The sequence below is a fragment of the Mytilus edulis genome, chromosome 12, assembly GCF_963676685.1.
Source record: "Mytilus edulis chromosome 12, xbMytEdul2.2, whole genome shotgun sequence".
Taxonomy (NCBI): Eukaryota; Metazoa; Mollusca; class Bivalvia; order Mytilida; family Mytilidae; genus Mytilus; species Mytilus edulis.
In genome coordinates this window covers 37,061,723-37,082,932 of record NC_092355.1, presented here as the reverse complement: position 1 = coordinate 37,082,932, position 21,210 = coordinate 37,061,723, and the positions used below count along the sequence as shown (strand labels likewise).

At 32.6% G+C, this 21,210-nt stretch overlaps 2 protein-coding genes across 2 annotated transcripts in view; both read right to left on the bottom strand.

Moving 5' to 3' along the window:
* Positions 1 to 21,210, bottom strand: part of LOC139498374 (5-hydroxytryptamine receptor-like) — a 219,679-nt gene that overhangs the window by 128,505 nt on the left and 69,964 nt on the right. The gene's annotated exons all lie outside the window — the stretch shown is intronic.
* On the bottom strand, positions 620 to 21,208 carry LOC139498369 (sorting nexin-17-like). The gene is made up of 15 exons (XM_071286748.1): positions 21,033 to 21,208; positions 16,100 to 16,174; positions 15,514 to 15,631; positions 14,604 to 14,668; positions 13,526 to 13,636; positions 12,299 to 12,389; positions 11,361 to 11,451; positions 9,408 to 9,477; positions 8,420 to 8,512; positions 7,206 to 7,346; positions 6,582 to 6,653; positions 5,556 to 5,663; positions 2,644 to 2,721; positions 1,815 to 1,916; positions 620 to 757 (listed from the first exon to the last, which is right to left on the bottom strand). The coding sequence occupies exons 1-15, from the start codon at positions 21,090 to 21,092 to the stop codon at positions 674 to 676; spliced, it is 1,359 nt and encodes a 452-aa protein (XP_071142849.1). The 5' UTR covers positions 21,093 to 21,208; the 3' UTR covers positions 620 to 673.

Here is a 21,210-nt window from a genome sequence, read left to right as displayed (position 1 = left end):
TAAGAATTAATGGTATCTTAATTTGTTTAAACAACAGAAAGATGCTTTATAATTGTAATAATGCTGTTTTCAAAAACACTAAAATTTCTTAAGAAATCAAAATCAGTTTCGTCTCTTTTTGCAAATGATTTAAAAAAACAAAATGTTTGGCATCGAGAAATATTTCCTCACAATAGGTACTGCAATATGCACCAAATATTTCGAGAAATTTCATATTACATACAATAAAGGGGGTGGTAAAGGGTTATTTTCGTGCAATGTGTTTTGCCATTTTTATTTCACGTGCAGCCGTGAAAAAGGTTCTTTATTCACCGTGTTTCGTGAAATCGGTAAAAAGATCAAAGTGCAAGACATTTTTAATTGTTCGTTCATTGTGAAATGTCAATTTTGTTTCGCAGATATCCCCTTTTTATGCCCCTCTTTAAATATTTCTACTGTATCCTTAAACCTCTAATATAGGGTAGTCAATATAGTTAAAAGAAGAAAATGCACCTAAGAAAAAACACTATCAAAATGTTTTACTGCGTCACTATGGGGTCTAACAAATGGACTGCTATAACAATAGGTTCTATGGCAAGTTTATGACTTAATGTTTGTCTTTCTCCTTCTTTAACTTTGGTTTCTGTTAAATCTCTAGCTGGAGAACACAATTTGCATATTGCTGTCAATCTGATTATAAATCATCGTCACCAATCGTACTAAAAGCATCATTCGTCACAACTCCTTTCTTGTCATTTTTCCCATTTCCTTTAGCTTCCTGTAAAATGAAATGTACATTGGAATTGTTAGATTAATTGGTGGTAGTTTTGTGTCAGTGGCAAATATTATACAGCATATTTAGGATGGTACATTATATGTAACATGATACTTTGGTATAGTGTGTGAAGAGATTTTGTTTAGTGTATGAAAACATTTTGTCTAGTGTGTGAAACCATTTTGTCTATTGTTTGGAGAGATTTTGTCTAGTATGTGAAACTATTTTGTCTGTTGTGTGGAGAGATTTTGTCTAGAGTGTGAAGACTTCATATGGTGTGAGGAGAGATTTTGTTTAGAGTGTGAAGAGACTTCATATGGTGTGTGGAGAGATTTTGTCTAGAGTGTGAAGCGACTTCATATGATGTGTGGAGAGATATTTTCTAGAGTGTGGAGAGATTTTTTCTAGAGTGTGAAGAGATTTTTTTCTAGAGTGTGAAGAGACTTCATATGGTGTGTGGAGAGATTTTGTCTAGAGTGTGAAGACACTTCATATGGTTTGTGGAGAGATTTTGTCTAGAGTGTGAAGAGACTTCATATGGTGTGTGAGAGATTTTGTCTATAGTGTGAAAAGACTTCATATGGTGTGTGGAGAGATTTTGTCTAAGAGTGTGAAGAGACTTCATATGGTGTGTGGAGAGATTTTGTCTAGAGTGTGAAATCATTTTGTCTATTGTTTGCAGAGATTTTGTCTAGAGTGTGAAATCATTTTGTCTGTTGTGTGGAGAAATTTTGTCTAGTGTGTGAAGAGACTTCATATGGTGTGTGGAGAGATTTTGTCTAGAGTGTGAAGAGACTTCATATGGTGTGTGGAGAGATTTTGTCTAGAGTGTGAAGAGACTTCATATGGTGTGTGGAGAGATTTTGTCTAGAGTGTGAAGAGACTTCATATGGTGTGTGGAGAGATTTTGTTCAGTGTTTGAAAGTTTAGAGTATGAACAAATTTACCTTCTGTGTAAACATGCTTTGTCTACTATGTCAAAAGATTTTGTCTATTGTGTGGAGATACTTTGTGTTATAACCAAATACAATGAAATAAAAATAATTTTATAATGGCTGACCTCTTCTGGACTAGGTAAAGCTGACTGCGCCAAACCCATGCCATAACTATTATCTCTCTTCAGCTGCACTTTCTTTGCTGTTCCTTTTGATCTATCCTGTGGCTAAAACCAAGAATATGAAAATAGTTACTTAAAATACAGCTTACTTTTATACACAGATGCTTCTAATGTCTTTTATTGAACACTAAAAAATATAAATCTTTCGTATACATTGTGTAATAGATTGCTGTGTTGTTGACATGAACACCAACTATCTTTTTATCTATATTCATTAAAAATAATAAAAAGAAACATAACTTGGGTACATCTTATATAGTTTCACAGATGACAACAAATATAATTATTGTAACAACTATCAGATCCACTTTTTCTCAAATTACTAAATTAGACCCATCACTAGGGTTTGTAATTACATTAGCAACAGGACAAAGTGCCACCAAACCTGCTAACCCATTCCAGGGAACCTTAGATTGTCCTCAGTTATTGGTGGGGTTTGTGTTGCTCAGTCTTTAGTTTGCTCTGTAGTGTTTTATTTATTTTTTTTTTCTTTTTTTTTTTCATTGTCTGTTTGATTCTCGATTTAGGAGTTTGAATAGCCCTTTGGTGTCTTTCCCCTCTCTTTTAAATGTGTCATATTTGTTATTATTCATGGATATTGTGGGTTGTGGTTAAAAATAGTTTATTGTTAAAAAAAGTACACATTTTCTAAAGGCTTAAGCAAATCCATGAAGTAAAATATCCTCAAAAAATAGGAATTGTCCTCCATTACCCAAAATTTGTATTCACACTAATAATTGAATCCACAGTATATCTACTATAAATTACTTACTCGTTTGATTTTTCTGCCTTGTTTTTGCGAGATAAGTTCGTCAACCATGGACTGTAAACACATACTCATTAATATTGCCTGAAAAGATATGAATATTACATGTACTGTGGTACATTCAAGGAGGGGTTGTATATCAGAAAATAGTAAAACAAATATACACATACATATATGTAAGACTCAGATGGACGTCCAGTCTCTAATCAACATCTGTTGCTCAAATCAACGTCCAAATCTGACGTCACAATAAAATATCCTTACAAATCGGTGGCCAATTTTATGCCTATCTAATCTACATCCATTTTTTGGCTCCTCTAATCCACGTCCAATTTCTAGCCACTCTAGGTGTTAGACCACCAATTAATAGTCCCTATCTGTTCAACCAAATTTTGCAATTTTCACAGCTTTCTAAATATTTTACCTTAAGTTTAACTTCATCAAAACCAGGTATATCCTGAATTGTACATGTATCAGCTTTCTACATGCCAATTTTCAAAATATGTTTAAAATCATATAAGAAAGAAGAGGTCTTTCGAATAAAGGTACCACTAAAAATAAACCCTGGTTTTCTGGAAATCTTAAATTAGTATACTATGGAGTGCATTAATCGTCAATTTTGAATGCAAACTCATAAACAAGTAAATTTTAGCCCAAAATGGTCTTAATATATTTCTCTTTCACCAAAAGTTTCATTTCTGCCAATTTGTTGGTTAATTTAAGTAAACGATGACATCAAATGCAATTGGTTTGGTGGTCTGACACCTCTAATCAACGTCCGTTTGGACACATAATACAAAATTGACCAAAACCGACAGTAGCCGAAATCTTTAGACCTTTAAACAAATTATGTGTGACGAAAGGATTTTTAAAGATTTATAACATACTAGACTAAATATGTAAACAGGTTGTGATATTTTGTGTGTTATGAAAACGTAAAGGTTTGTGGGTAATTTCATTTTAAAAGCATTTATATATAGATTATTACATTGATACGAGTGGATTATCGGATTTATCCAATCGAGATAGTTAAATTATAAATTTTAAAGTCCGAGCCTCTGCGATGACTTTACAATTTATAATTTAACTATCGAGATTGGATAAATTCAATAATCCACAAGTAACTATATAAGAATCTGTTTCTCTAATGATTAAAAAAAACATTTTCTTTTTTTGTTAACCGAAAATCCCCTTCGAGTGCCTTTCACATTGCACGAAGTTGTCAATTTCATTAACACCTGTTATGGCATATTTTGATTCATCCAGTTAGCTAAAAAGGTCATGACCCTTAACATCATCCAATGATCTTCTGAGATCACGGGCAACCACACGTTGATTAAATTTTTTTATACAATGGGTTCGGAAAGGGATAAATTTCCATAGAATTAGAGAAATGATATAAACATTTTGTCATTGGTTGCAGTCGGAAACCAGGTTGAAATAGAACAAAAGAATCGAAGCTCTTTGTTAGAGAAGGCGATAAATGCTTACTGTAATGTTTACTATAGTGACAAAAATTTTAAAAGTTAATAGAAACAAACAAAATTACAATTTCTTCTCAATTATGAAGTGTTTTATTTTGAAAACACCATTTGCATAAGTTTTCAATTTATTTAGTACATAGTTAAGCAGAACAATTAGATATCAAGTCGACGACATGGGTATCTTTCAAGTTGGATGTAGAAAATGCATAACCTCCGATTTAAAAAAAAAAATACCACGGACGGAAAACATATCAATCTATTAGTTCAGTAATTTTAGTGTCTGCCCTTCCATTATGTGACTCAAGAAAAAATTCCAAAAAATGGGTAACAATTGTATCGAAAAGAGAAAATCGAGTGCACCTTTTTATGTTCGGGCGTGTTTGAGTTGAATATTTTGTCTTGATATCGTACAAAGCAAGAATATTTCATACATCGTCTCGCTTCAGATTCTATCATTTTTATATATCAAAGCTATAGGTTGACTTTATAACATAAAAAAATCACAGTACTAAAAGATGAAATATATGGGTCAAATGAAATACCTATCTAATGAATCACAAAAACAGAGTAGGTGTGTTCAAATAGCTATTTTTTTACTGAAAGTACTTGACAACAGTCTTTCAAGTTGGATGATGAAAATGCATATCTTCGAAAAATTATAATTTTTTGTGTGTGAAAACTAGGGTTTATAGTCTTCAACCACTAAAAAAATCTAGTCTGCCCTTCCAGGACATATTTAATTCGAATTTTTTTAAATGTTTATGAATTTTCGAAAATTCCACCTGACAACCGATCAGACAGTAGTTTTAAGTTAAATCAATGCAGACAAGATCATTAACTAATGCTCATTAGCTAGTTGATACATTTATCTTTTAAAATACAACTGACATATAAGGATCGTAATGGTGCAATGTGGATAAATTTATCGGTTGCCGAGAGCAAAATTGACAGCGCGTCATCCCTACAATGGCTTCCATTTTCTACGATTGTGAAAATCAACTGGCGTAATGGGGAGATAATTTTGACGAAGTAGAGTCCTGACTGGTTGATTACCCAGTCTAGAAAAACTTTCACCAAACAAAATGATTTTGAAAGTTATACCCAGAATGCATTATTCTATAGCAGTGACCCCATCTCCATGGGGGATTTTAAGCACACAAGGACTAATGCATACCTATACATGTCATTAGTGTACTTAATTAGAACATGTATGATTTTGAACAAGTATGCATGTGTTTAAATGTTTTTCTTACTATTCTGAATGCCTTGTTAAATGTATTTAGTATGCACAATTGAGTTTATAAGGATCTGATCAACACCTCTTATGGAAGATATCCCCCATGAAGGGGAATAGTTGGCACATCTGAGTGACATTACTGTTACATGTATTACACCCATATCTGACAGAGAATTTTGAGATAGTGTAATTCCTACCTGATCTGTTTTGATACTAATCCACTGTAAACAATCTCTTGACATTAAATATTCAAAAGCAAGTTCCATCTGTGGAGGTTTGGTACTCTCACCATTTCTTTCAACAAACTGTAAATAAGTATAGTTATTAAAGACTCTTTTACACCTATACATGTACAAACATGACAAAGGAAGAAAAAAAGTGTTATAAGGAAAGATCCAAGTTTTACATATTCGCGACAATTAATATTCACATTATTTTTCTACTCACGATAGTCGCGAAAATAAATTGATCGCGAAAATAAATTGATCGCGAAAATAAATTGATCGCGAAAATAAGTTGGTTTACAGTAATTATGTATATCAAAACTGTTCAATCAGAAACTAATGTGTGCATTTATTATTGCAAATCACTGATTACTGGTAAAAATGTGAGACCCAATTATTGCTATTGCTAACATTTTGTGAACAAAATTATTCTTGAAACCATGATATATTTTTTTTTTATATAAAACTGAAATCTAGCCCTGTTGTGAAACCTTGAATATTTGGTTGATTTTTATTGCATAGTTAGAAGCCATAGACCGTGCTGCTTACAACCCTTGATAAAAAAGTTATTTTGTTTTTTGTTTTTTTGGATATTTGTAGGCTGGGCACCGTCATAAAAACATCACAATAATACCTGAATTTACAGTATGGTTCGAATTCATATCAGAAACTGTGTAACAGAAAAGAATGTCATAATACCATTATAAATTTTCTGCTTGCTCTGTTGAATGCTGGACACACTTGACTAGATTTACAACCATTATAGGGGGTCTCATTGGGGGGTTCCGATCCCGGATCCCGCTTACTGTTTTGTCAAATTCCTGTATCCCGCTTACACTATATACGTAAGCAATTCTCATTTTTTTGTCATTTTCCGGGTCCCGCAAGACCTCATTTCCTTTTTTACGACACAGTAATTTGCTTTCACCTGTCACGCTTACAAAAAATCGGCAATCCCGCGTCACGCTTAGACCCCAATGAGACCAACATTATAATTACCTTGGCTACAGAACTGGTTATTCTCCAACACTTTATTCTGGTGATTTTAAAACTACCTTCTTTCACAGAATTCTAAAATTGAAGCAAAATGTAGATAAATTATTAATATAATTTATGAAAAAAGTTTGTCTTTCATCCATTAATGAGCAAAATCTTTTCTTTATTTCATAAGATGTGAAGATAATAATTTCAGTTTGAATTCTTATTTGTCATGGAAATAATTGCTGCAGGTCATATAAAAATCATATACAGTAATCAATTTCACACTTAATCTAGGGACGTACTTTGACCTATAATGGTTTACTTTTACCAATTGTGACTTGGCTGGAGAGTTGTCTCATTTGCACTCATACCACATCGTCTTAAATCTATTCTCAACATTTTGGAAAATGAGCGAAATATCAACTTTTCTTTTAAGAGATCTTTCGAAGAGCAAACAATATAGTGCCTAACAATGAGATTGTCTAGCCTATTAGGGCAGTCTTTTTTGTCAAGATTACCAACCAATTAGGTCTTTAATAAGTGGATGCTTTGGAATAGGTTATTGTGACAATGTTTTTTTTCTATTTTTGTGTTTGTTTTAAAAATAAAATTATTCAGAACAATATAGGTACAAATACTAACTGCTGCCATCTGTATTCTGAAATTCATTTCCCTTCCCCCTGTACAAATCAACACCCGAGAATTATCCTGGGGGTAGTCTGTAATACAAGGCTTAAACTGTATGTAACCATAGTACTTGAAGGTCCTCACTAACCGAAGGTACTGAAATAAAGTGAGAATATTAGCTATAGTAAATGTGACAAAATAGATAATAAAACTGTGGATTCATTTTTTTTCGTGGATTGAGGAAAACTTAAATTTTCATGGGTTTTTGATTTCACGGTTTAACCAACCTCTGAGGGGGGGGGGGGGGGGTAGGAGGGGTCCTGATCCTGAAATCCAGATTAAAAAAAATCTGAATCCCGAAGTCCTGAAATCAAGAAAAAAGAATTCCCGGATCCCGAAAGGGTCAATCCCGAAATTCCGAGCTTAAAAACACCCGATTCCGGAGTCCCTATAACGGTCCTATCCCCCCTCACCTCTGTATATAAAATCCTTATAAAATGTTTAGTTATTTGAAGATTTGAATTTGTTGTTCACCTGTACCCACAAAAACCACCAAAAATTGGTATCCAACGAATTATATTGAATCCACAGTAATGATATAATTTGTGTGAATTTCTTTAGTGTGACACAATAAACAGATTATTATAAATCTGATCAATCCATAGAAATATCCGTTATTGCAATGTGTTTATTAATGTAAAAAATGTGACAATATCAGATCTGGAATATTGAAAATTTAAACTTGCACAAATGTTATCAGAAGTGATTTCCCTTAAAAAAAACGTTGCCATTGCATTAATCAGATCTTGCATTTTGACCATTAAACAGTGATTCACAATTATAAATTCACGCATCAATTTCTGAATTTACAAAATACAAAAAAATCTGCTTATACATAAGGTGACCTTCTATTAAATAGTTTGTCAGGATTATAAATAGCAGAAGCACACTTTGGTCAGTATTTTAAAAGCACTTGAAAAAGCAAACCATGAATGGTTGTTTTTTTTTTTTTGTGATATTTTCTTAAAAAGTTTTACAAGAAAAAATCCTTCAAACATGTAAGACAAACGAAATAATTTGTAATAACCTAACTGGTGTCAATTCTACTGTAACAGATATGCAGTGTTGGTGTGTATGTAATTTATAAAATTCTTACTACTGAATATTTTGCAACACTAAACTTGAATTGATCTTTTTTTATTTTTTGTTTAGTCTTTATACATACTTACCTCCCTTTTTGAACCTCTCTGCTGTAACGTTGCTAAATGTTTCAGTTGTTCTTTTGTTCCCAATGTCCATGACCTTTCTATATCATTTACAGCCTATATCAAAATTTTAGAATATAACTTTTCAGAAATTGACATAAAGCTTGTAAAATCTAACAACTAATATGGGTTGGGATCCCGCTAACATGTTTAACCCCGCCACATTCTGTATGATTGATTGATTGTTGGTTGCTTAACGTCCAGTGGCAAATATTTCATGCATATTCAGGATGTAGTAATATTCTGTATGTATGTGCCTGTCCCAAGTCAGGAGCCTGTAGTTCAGTGGTTGTCGTTTGTTTATGTGTTACATATTTGTTTTTCGTTCATTTCTTTACATAAATAAGGCCGTTAGTTTTCTCGTTTGAATTGTTTTACATTGTCTTATCGGGGCCTATTATAGCTGACTATGCGGTATGGGCTTTGCTCATTGTTGAAGGCCGTACGGTGACCTATAGTTGTTAATGTCTGTGTCATTTTGGTCTTTTGTGGATAGTTATCTCATTGGCAATCATACCACATCTTCTTTTTTATATATTCATTCATTTACAGTTCAACTGTGATGTGTTAAATTTTCATGAGTGGTTTTTTTTCCCCCATTAATTTGGCAATCATATAATTTTATTATCCTCTTTCATTAGGAGTAAGATTAATAAGGCCCCATTTTGTCCCTAAATATAAAAGTGTTTCACATAAATAGCAGAGAGGGCCTAGTTTCAGAACCAACTATCTTGTCTGAGATGTAATTTGTTAAAACATTAAAAATGATCAGTGGCGGATCCAGAACTTTTCCTAAGGGGGAACCTGCTCCAGTCATGCTTCAGTGATTTCCTATATAATCAATCAAATTTTTCCCACAAAAGGGGGGGCCTGGGCCCCTCTCCCCCTCCCCCCTAATTATTTTAGCTATGGTCTGTTATTTCTATCACATTATAAAGATTTCATTACATACCTGAACGTATAACAGATTCATTGCAACTTTATTTTCTAACAAATCATCTTCATAGCTCAAATCCCAAAATCTGAAAGGTTAAAAAAATATCATAGCTCACAAAAGGATTAACTCAAATATATTCTTAACTTGTACCGGTTTTGGAACTCAATTGAAATATTATTAATGTAAATCTTCAATACAGCTTGCATCCAAATCTTCTAAGAATTGCAAGAGTTGGATCACTGATTTGTCAATATTTCACAAAATGATTTCCAAGGGACATAACTTATAACTTTTTTGATCAATTGCCACTTTTATTTGATATTTTCAATGAACACCTTACATACCAATTAAAGGGACACTAGCTGCCAAATTCATGCTCATTGATTTGACTCAAATTCTCATATTTTATTTATAACAATGTAAAACATTTTTCCAAACTTTCAAAATTACAAAATGAACAATTAATTTACAGGACATGGTCTCAATATGATGTAGCAAGTGAATAACTCATTATCAATGTTTATAAGCTTAATTTGACAAAATTGAACCATTTTAGCTGATAAAAGCAAATTACTATTTCCCTATTTCTCTTTCATTAATGATTGAACAAAAAAAAAATCATACTTTTGATTTTTTATGTACATCATAGCTAGTGCCCTTTTAAATCATAATTGTCAAGGACTATTTGATAAGTTAGTAATTTCATCATTTGTTTATGTGAATCAATTTTGTTTTAGAGTGAACTGAGAATTATGGTAAGAAGAAGAAAATTATAGTTTTTCGGGAGTAAAAAAAAGGGGGACGGTTCAGTGCTGAAAAAAGTGAAGCCTATTTGAAGTAAGAAAGCTCCTCATTGTTTGCTTTTATAAACATGTAAATGTTTAGTTCTTAAAAAGAGATCACGGAGTTAATGTCAGGTCTTTGAAAGTCTTTGTTTAAATTATTCACCAATACCAATAGTCAAACAAAATCAAATGATTTATGATATAAAGACTTGTTATACCACTGTCCCAGGTTAGGGGGAGGGTTGGGATCCCACTTACATGTTTAACCCCGCCACATTATTTAGATATGTGCCTGTCCCAAGTCAGGAGCCTGTAATTCAGTTGTTGTCGTTTGTTTATGTGTTGCATATTTGTTTTTCGTTCATTTTTTTATATAAATAAGGCCGTTAGTTTTCTCGTTTGAATGCTTTACATTGTCTTATCGGGGCCTTTTATAGCTGACTATGCGGTATGGGCTTTGCTCATTGTTGAAGGCCGTACGATGACCTATAGTTGTTAATGTCTGTGTCATTTTGGTCTCTTGTGAACAGTTGTCTAATTGTCAATCATACCACATCTTCTTTTTTATATTGTGTATGTTGCAAATCAGATTTTCTACTATTAATATATTTTAAGCTTTTTCTTCACTAGTAACATAGATGCCAAACCCCTTTCGACACAATCAGTAACTATCTATCAAAATTTCCGTAAGTTTGAAAAGTTTTCAGTAATCATTCTAAAACGTGCATTTACCAAAAAAATTACTGACGAGTGGATGCAAAGTGATGTGCACTAACATATTTAAGGTATGTATTCCATTTGTTAATTGTTCAGACTTTCTCGACTCGTACATTTTCGTTTTGTCAAGGAGAAGTAGAGAAAGGGGGAAAGTTACTTCTTTTTTTCCATAAAATGCAAGTTTGCATCTTCGGAAGTCAGTTAGTTACAACACAATAGGTCGATAACTCCTGAGAAACCGGAAGCATTATATTGACGTTTTCTAAATACCGGACCAGGCCGGAAAAGTAATGATAAAAATCCGCATTTTACAAAATTTAACAGTGATGACTGGGAATCCCTAACTATTTGACTTTGACCGTAATAACGTTGTTTTGATCGCAAAACCGGAAAAAATTGTAATGGTTGGCATCTATGTGGTAAGCTGCCTTATTTATGTATTAATTTAAATAACAGAAATACATACCCTTTGCGTAGGACTATTCTGTGAGATCCAATCTTGTTTGCATATTTTAATGAGATATAAGGTGATTCAAATTCTTGTAACTTCCGTACAACTGAAGAAAAAAAGAAGAATATCAAACAAGAAAATTTTTTAAGACACAGAACGACATATATCTAGCTTATCTTCATAGAGAAGAAAGCCAGGGTTTCCCCCTTGCTCAATTTACTTTTTGTCATTTCTTTAGCACAAAACTTTAATTTTTTATCCACTTTCAATTAATGCATTGTACTTGAACTGACTTCTTGCCCATAAAAACTATACAGCAACAATTGTTTCCATCTGAATAATGAATTTTGATTGCCACAATTAAAAATGGCAACGTCCAGTGAAAACCCTGGTGTAAATATTCAAATCTAAAATAAGATTAATTTTGAATGCTGTAGATTTAAAAAATTTTGTAATGCTTTCCATCATTATTGCAAAATATAGCATTTCTTAAAGTACTGTAGAATCATTTATTTTCGTGGGTACCAATTTTCGTGGATTGAGGAAAACTTACATGTTCGTGGATATTTAATTTCGTGGTTTTGCCGAAGTATGCATACAAGCCTATGAAAAATTTGGTATTCGTTGGACATTTAATTTCGTGGTTCACCTGTTCACACGAAATCCATGAAAATTGGTATCCAACGAATAATAACGAATCCACAGTAATCTATATAACTAATCTAGCATTTCTACCAGTGATTCTAAAAACCAGGTTCAATCCACCATTTTGTACAATTGAAAATGCCTGTACCAGGTCAGGAATATGACAGTTCTTGTTCATTCGTTTTTGATGCGTTTTGTTATTTGATTTTGCCATGTGATTATGGACTTTCCGAATTGATTTTCCTCTGAGTTTGGTATTTTTGTGATTTTACTTTTAACTTTAATTAGTTGTTGTCCCATAAACTTACTAGAATTATCCCCATCCTCCTCTTTCCGTACCAGGTATAATGTGAAATAATATGTAAATTCTTCTGGCATTTCTAGTTGTGATGCTACAGTCTAAAATAACAGAAGAAATAAACATGTTTAGTCCGAAGTTGTTCAACTTCATTTCATATTGATTTCTGTATCCAAAAAAAAAAAGATGTGGTATGATTGTCAATGAGACAACTCTTCATGAGAGACCAAATGAGACAGAAATTAACAACTATAGGTCATCATATGGCCTTCAACATTGAGCACAGCCCATACAGCATGAACATGTTTGAAGTTCTGCTTTTAAGTGAGAGGTTTAGCAAGCTACAAAACCAGTTTAATCCATCATTAATACATAAGAAAATGCCTGTACCAAGTCAGGATTATGACAGCTGTTCTCCAATCATTTGATGTGATTGAGCTTTCTGATTTGGTCATTTGATTATAAAATGTATAATTAGGGACTTTCTATTTTGAATTTTCCTCTGAGATCAGCGTTTTGTGATTTTACTTTTTGTTGTTTGAATTGTTTCACATTTTGTAATGTCAGGTCCTTTTATAGTTTACTACAAGGTTTGGGTTTTGCTCATTTTTAAAGGCTGTACAGTGACCTACCATTGTTTACATCCATATCATTTAGACTTAGGTAGAAAGCTGTCTCTTTGACAATCATACCACATATCCTTATTTCCATATTAAGAAGAGAAATTAAAAGCCTTCTCAAAAAAGAACAAGAATGTGTCCCAAGTACACGGATGCCCCACTCGCACTATCATTTTCTATGTTCAGTGGACCGTGAAATTGGGGTCAAAACTTTAATTTGGAATTAAAATCAGAAAAATCATATCATAGGGAACATGTGTACTAAGTTTCAAGTTGATGTAACTTTAACTTCATCAAAAACTACCTTGACCAAAAACTTTAACCTGAAGCGAACGGACGAATGGAGGCACAGACCAGAAAACATAATGCCCCTCTACTATCGTAGGTGGGGCATAAAAAAGAAAAATATATTTGTTGTCTGTTATTCTATTCAGTAGTGGCTGAGAATAGTTTGATGAAAATATTCAATTGATGGACAAATCATTGGACCTAATTTCTAGAGTTGGAATATTATTACTGCAACACTCATCCTCTGATATTCTTTGTTTCAATAAAAACATAACATAAATTTCTAGTTGATAAAATGGAATAGACCGATTTTTTGTAAAGTTATATACCTCCAGAACGTCTTCTGTTTGGTCTGTAGACATAATTTTCACAGTGATTTTGTAACCGTTCATTAAGAACACATCTAATGTAACAGCCTCTGACGTCTCCTTTTGTGTTTCCTGCAATAAAATAGAAAGATATTTCTATCATAACAGAGCTATATTATCACACAATTCAAAGATTAAAATATTAAAATATCCTCTACAACCATAACATGGTCATCTAAGTCCCAAGTCAGGAGCCTGTAATTTAGTGGTTGTCGTTTGTTTATGTGTTACATATTTGTTTTTCGTTCATTTTTTTTTACATAAATAAGGCCGTTAGTTTTCTCGTTTGAATTGTTTTACATTGTCTTATCGGGGTCTTTTATAGCTGACTGTGCGGTATGGGCTTTGCTCATTGTTGAAGGCCGTACAGTGACCTATAGTTGTTAATGTCTGTGTCATTTTGGTCTTTTGTGGATAGTTGTCTCATTGGCAATCATACCACATCTTCTTTTTTAAATAATATTGTTTTTTTTATGCCAAGATATTTTCATTAATGCAGATTAAAAGAGAACTAGAAGCACTCACATGTTTAAGACATGCACAGACTTTTTCAAATTGACATCTTCATTGGGTTTGTGGGTACAGATGAACCATGAATTTAAATGTTCAAAGAAGTATGCATATTGTATAGGCTTGTATACAAACTTTTATAAAACCAAAAAATACAAAGTCTCCTTAATTCAAAGAAATTCTGACAAAAATAAATTAAGGTGGTACCTAACACTACAGGGAGATAACTCTGTACAGTTAGTTAAACGTTTTAATTAAGTTGTGTTGTAAAAGGGATGTTAAGCTTCTCAATGATCAAAATTGGTGTTTGTCAAATTGCTATATAACCAGTGTATATTTTCTGATCAATTGGTTGGTTCAAATTTTTTGAAATTTTTATATTTTTGTTAAAGGGTCAGAGTAAATACTTTGTCAAAATTTTATGAAAATTAAATGAGCCAAATTAATTTAAGTGAAGGTGTTGGGTACCACCTTAATCCACAGTAAAATAGAAACAACATCAACTAAACATAAAGCCAGTTAGTTTTACCTGCTGTGCCTTGAGTAGGAATCCATTAAATATATCAGAGTTTGCTATTCTTGGTTCCTGACTCACTGAAAAAGATGATATTTATATTACTTATCTATATTATTAAACTTACCTGCTTACTGAACAATGTATAATTTCTGAGTGTCTTTGTGTCTATGATACATGTACTATTTTGTAGACAGGGGCCTCTAATTTTGTCCTATTATAGAATTTATTCTCCCAGCTCCGACTTCATTATGTAAAGAGTCATAAATAAATGGAGAAAGTAGCCAATTGACACAGATAATGCCCTTGCATGCATCTAACATTATAAAGATACTTATCAAGAGAACTGTAAAAGTTATGCCCCCTTAATTTTTAATCTGATCTGTGTTTTGTGATAATAAGCCTTGTACATATGTTCATCATATTTGGTTATGGCAACAGGCGCGGATCCAGAGGGGGGGTTCCGGGGGTTGGAACTCCCCTTTTTTTGGACGATCAATGCATTTGAATGGGGACATGTAATTGGAACCCCCCTTTGTCCTGGGTTAGGAACCCCCCCCCCCCCCCCCCCCCTTTTTAAAATGGCTGGATCCAGCCTGTGGCAAACTCAAGTTAGAGAAGGCACACCAATTTTTGGACTTTATATAGACGTACCAACTATCATTGGTAACACATTCTCCTTATTTTTTGATAAAAGAACATTTTTTTAACAAATTATGACAATCACATTAGGAACAGACATAAGTGAACCATGTACTTTATTCCCTGTAGCTTAATTTTTTTTCTTCTTCAAAAATGTGAAATTTCTGTAATTTGCACGATCACAAATTCTATGATTACTTTAAATCTGATAATCAAGTTTCTCTTTCTCATATGAAGGAATCTAGAATCTTTATGGATACATTATGCATAATATATATCTAACCAATCTGAACATATCTCTCCAGCATAAGACGTCTCTCTTCCAACTTCTCTGGAGTCATCCCAAACATTTTCTTTGGTGGGAATGGTGGCAACACTGTTGCTCCAAATTCTTTCTTAAGCTGCAAAAAAAGAAGATTACTTACATGAAAATATATAATTTTGAAATATATGTACAATAGTGTGTGTTCCGGAAAATTGTTATCATTTAATGATCCATCTCAACATAGCATATGTATTGTAAATTTGATCAAAGCATTTATTATGAAATGCCTGTACCAATTCTTGAACTTGACAGTTGTTTTCCATTTGTAAGATAGTTTTAGCTTTCAATTTTTGCCATTTTATAGGTACTTTCAGTTTTGAATTTTACTTGGAGTTTTACTGCTTCTGCATTCATTTTCAAAACTGTGGTTTAAAATTACTAATGAAATCCAAAAAATTTGATATCCAAAAAATAATAATGAATCCATTGCACTTAAAACATGTAAAAGGACATGTCCAGATTGCAATATGTTGATAATTTCCATATTGCTTGGATTATTTTGACCTAGATAAAAAAAAAAAATCTTTTCTTTTTTATAATTTACCTCTTCATTGAAGGCATTCAGTAAGCTGTACCTGACAGAACAATGGAATACACCATTTATATGTATATTAAAACTCTGAAATAAAAAAAAATATATTCAAACCAATACACTAAGGGCTATTCCAGAAAAAAATGTATGGGGTTGGGGGGTTGGGGGGGGGGGGGGTGGAAGGCACATTATATTAATAATACATGGTTGATGGGTATCAGAGCAACTTTTCACACTATAATGCACTATAATTCTCAATTACAATTGTCTGGGTGGCGGGTGCTGACAAAAACTGCCTTCCAACCCCCCCCCATACATTTTTTCTGGAATAGCCCTAAGTTTTATACCAGCATGACCAGAAATAACAAATATAAACATGATAAACTATTCAAGGTTTGAAAATTATATCTCACACAAGAGTTTTTTTCTTTCCCAAGGTATCACAAATTAAACCGGTAATCATGGTAATCTGCATATCAGTTTTGATGTGAATCATCATTGATATAGTCATAGTCATAAATTAACTGTTTACAAACTTTAGAATATTTTTTAATACTAAGGATTTTCTACTCAAAGAAAAGATTACCATAGCTGTATATTTGGTAAATCTTTTCCACTTTTGAGTCTTCATTATGAATGAATTCAATTAAACTTTATATTTTATTTGGCCTTTTTAACTCTTTTAACTCAAGTATCACTGTTCAGTCTTCTGTAGAATAGACCTGTGTCTGGTATCAGCTGTCTGGTATACACATTTGTAAGCCTGGTGTTTAGAATTACATGTTGCATCTTTTTTTGTACAATTTTTTTTTAATTTCTGTATCATGATTATGTTTATGGGCAAGGATCAGATAAAGTGTCAAATTTGTGTGATGTACAAGGTAACCTCCATCACATTTAGATATACAACTATCTTGGAATGTACAAAAGCAGTACACAATCAATCTAGTTCTTTTACAGAATCTGCAAATTTGGAGACAGATTTGAAGTTTATTGGTTAAACTTTTATTTGTATAGAGCTAGAGAAATAAGTGATTTATTGCATTATCCAAATATTTAAACAAATACAAAATAGTTGTGTTTTTCTAGACTTAATTTTTCAATTCAGTAATTCATTCATTGTCATTGGGAGATTACTCTTATACATGTAGTAAAACAAAATCAACGGGTATGATTTTCTGAAAGCATATAAAAAATCTATGCAAATGTTGCATTACTTGTAGCTTGAAAAAAAGCATGATGACCCATATATTTTATATGAGGGTCTGAATGGGGGGGTCTGTTATTCTGTAAACATTTAATTTTCACCTCTTTTTTCTCTAATCTCCAAAAAATAAGTCTATTCTTTAAAAGTGATTTTTTACGCATTATTCTCTAATTTTTTCCCCAATTTTCTTTAATCTTTAAAAAAAAGTAAAAAAACATTCTTTTAAATGAATGAGAACTGTGATTTACAAACAACAGCAAGGCTTTCATTTGTTTCTCAACAATGACGTGTTGATGTGTATTGTTCTGCATGATTAAAGTGCTAGTTCCTTGAAGTAACAAGTCCAAATTCTCATCAGTTCTTTCCAGTGCTTTTGACTACATATAAGAAGATGTGGTGTAATTGCCAATGAGACAACTCTCCAAAGAGACCAAATGACACATAAATTAACAACTATAGGTCACTTTACGGCATTTAACAATGAATAAAAACCAACCGCATAGTCAGCTATAAACATGGCCAGATTCAGGTTTTTTGAAAGAGGGGTCGTAGTTTGTAAAGTTTGCCGAGCGGAGCGAGGCGAAATTTTTTTTGGCCCCTTTTTAGGACTAAAAACATTAAATAAGTGAAATATGCACTTTTTAAACGGTTCCTGGCGTGGGGCATGCATATTTTGTAGTTGCTGGTAAGGTGTAAGGGTTGGACATTTTAGATGCTGTATCTCCCTTTGGATCCAAGAGCTATGTACTGATACATTTAATGTATGATTTGTCAGTAAAACATAGGCATGGAAAATTCTCGCACGTTTGTTGTAAGTTACACCCTTAGATGTTCGGGGCCGCACGCGCGCTACACTGAAGGAATCAGCGTGTCTTTGCCCTTGCCTGGAAAGGTCGGGTAACCCGTTGTGTAAGTTAGAATAACCTCACAGAGTTCTTGTTGTTAACAAGATATACGCTGGGCTATTCGATTGAATTTGAAATACGACCGACACGAGTTAAGAAAGACAAACAAGCAATTTTTATCCAAATGTTTGTTTGATATGTTTCACCCAACAACATTAAGGGAAATAAAGGGTTCCAAATCAATCAAAGGCTAAGAATGAGTCTGAAATGACAACGAATTTATAAATGCCGGCCGACAAATGAAGACATAAAGGCCACACCCAGCAGGCAGGTTGCAGTCTGGTCTTGAAAAAAGTATTCCATATATCAGTTCGGCGAAACAGACATTCCGGTCAGACATGAAAACCCCTGCCACAAAAAAATATGCCCGCTTTTATTCAACATGTTCATGTAATGCTAAATAATTCTGTTGGGAATTTTCGTTTCTAATAGCAAAAAAGTGGACAAGATTTTTGTTTTGCGTCTAGAATTTTTGTTTAAGGCAAAAATCAGAGTTAATTTTTTTTCTCTCAAATATCTAAGACTGTCTCCTCAAATCAAATGGTTCGTACTTACGACTTTAAATCTATATAGAGCTTATGCTGACTGGGGATCATTATTCAGCTATATTATTTTAAAATAGGCTGGGGCGTTTGGGGTTAAACATGTTTCCGTAGTTAGATACTATTGCTGTGGAACTTTTTTTCATGAGAGTGTAATAGTCTACAGAGCATTACTTTCTGTTTGGTGGAATAGTGAAATAGAAGTCAATATGTTCTTGTTAAATCCTGTGTCGCTTTGAAGGTGTCACGATTGTCATCCTCAGCCTACGCAATGTGTTACTGTAGTGTAATTTGAATTTCAAAATGACTGAGAGACGTTTTATGGGCCCTCTACGCCCCCCTCTGGATCCGCCACTGAATTAAAAGTCCGAGTTGAAGTATCGGAAACCAGTTCACATTGACTGAATCCTATAGTCTGTTATCACGAAACCAAAAAAGGTTAACCAAGTTTGTTTTCACTTTAATCATATTTTTACAATGCTAATTTTGATAATTTTCTTTAAATTTTAAGAAGGGAAAATTCTGTTAACAGTTAATTTTTAGCGTTTTCTTTTATAAATCATTCAATATTCATTATATTTTTAGACCACGCATTTCTCTAATCTTTATTTTTTTTGCCCGTTATTCTCTAATCTTCATTTTTTAAGGGCATTATTCTCTAATCATTTAACCCCATCCAAACCCTCTTATATTGTCATGATTGTTGAAAATAGTACAGTAAAAAATCTTCATTTTGGCTTTAAAAGTATAAAAAAAAAATATATTTGAGGAAATAAATATAAATATTATCCATCTTCATGATGATGACCTTAAGTATTTATTCATAATGTAAAACTATATTCTAGATCAGTGATTAATTCAATAAACTTTTTGTCAATGATGATAAAAATACTTAACAATTTGACAGCCCAATAATTTCTATGTTATAAAAATGTGTTTTATCTTTTAAAATAAATTTATATCATTTTCTAAATTGATACAAGTTTACAAAAAATAAAATTAATGAAAATGAATACCCAAACATTATGCCCAAATGGGAGATTAATTCATACCCGTAGCCAGGGGGGTTTTGGACGAATCCCCCTTGAAAACAAATAATGACTTAAAATCAACGTTCTGTTCGATTGTGACTGTTCAAGTCGAGTTTTTGAGGCCAACGAACCCCCCTTAGAAAATTCCTGGCTACGGGCCTATGTTGTGTCGTGTGTACTATTGTTTTTCTGTTTGCCTTTTTTTATTTTTAGCCATGGCGTTGTCAGTTTGTTTTAGATTTATGAGTTTGACTGTCCCTTTGGTATCTTTCGTCCCTCTTTTATTATAAAACAACAAGTTTCGTTTTGAAAGTAATCAGATAACGGACGATACATCTTGTGGCAGTGTAGCCAGCATATCCTAATGGAGGACATGAATGTGTGGCCTTCACATCTCAAAAGATACCATATGACTAAAAAATTTTATTACAAGGAAACAAGTAGTGCCAAGAGACAAGTTGTGTCAAATTTGATCAGATGATTATGGCGCGGAATCAGGGTCAAAAATACTTCTTTGTGTATATACATAATTCGATTTACGTATATACAAAACTAATAACAAAACTAATTACGTATATACGTTAATCCAATTATGTATATACAGAAATAATTCTGTATACACAGAAATAGAATTACGTATATACAAAATTAATTTCGTATACACAGAAATCGAATAACATATATACAGAAATCGAATTACGTATATACAGAAATATTTATGTAAAGACAGAAAGATAGTATTTCTGTATATACGGAATTCGATTTACGTATATACGTAAATCGAATTCTGTATATACGTTAATTGAATTTCGTATATACGTAAATCGATTTTCGTATATACATAATTATTTCTATATATTTACGTATATACATAATTATTTCTGTATATACGGAATTCGATTTATGTATATACAGAATTCAATTTACGTATATACGTAATTATTTCTGTATATACAGAATTCGATTAACGTATATACGGAATTCGATTTACGTATATACATAAATCGAATTCCGTATATACAGAAATAATTATGTTTATACGTAAATAAGTATTTTTGACCCTGATTCCGCGCCATAGATGATAGACCCACATTTTAACTTGCCTAACCTTTTAAAGATTTAATGAGGTTTTTATGTTGTTGTTTTGTTTCATTTGCATGACAATTGTCATGTAGGCCTATTGGAGTTATTGCAACATGAACTAACATTTTGCCAAAATTTTTGGGAGTGTTGTTGTTTTAGTTTCACATAGTTTATTACCGTGTAGGACGTCCCACCATCGTCCTTTAGTGCTGAAGTATCTGGGATTGAAAAATGCATATTTAAAATGAGGTCACGACATTCAAGAGACAGTTTTTACTAGTTTTCCTTGCACAACAAAATATTGAATCCTCCCCTTTGACATCTTTCTGGGAAGTTTAAATCATTAAGACGCTTA

Coding starts and splice junctions, on each gene's coding strand:
- LOC139498369 (XM_071286748.1), bottom strand. CDS start 21,092: ATGCATTTTTCAATCCCAGATACTTCAGCACTAAAGGACGATGGTGGG. Junction 8,513..9,407: donor TGAATCTGTTATACGTTCAG/GTATGTAATGAA, acceptor ATTTTGATATAG/GCTGTAAATGATATAGAAAG. Junction 5,664..6,581: donor TAACCAGTTCTGTAGCCAAG/GTAATTATAATG, acceptor ACTTATTTACAG/TTTGTTGAAAGAAATGGTGA.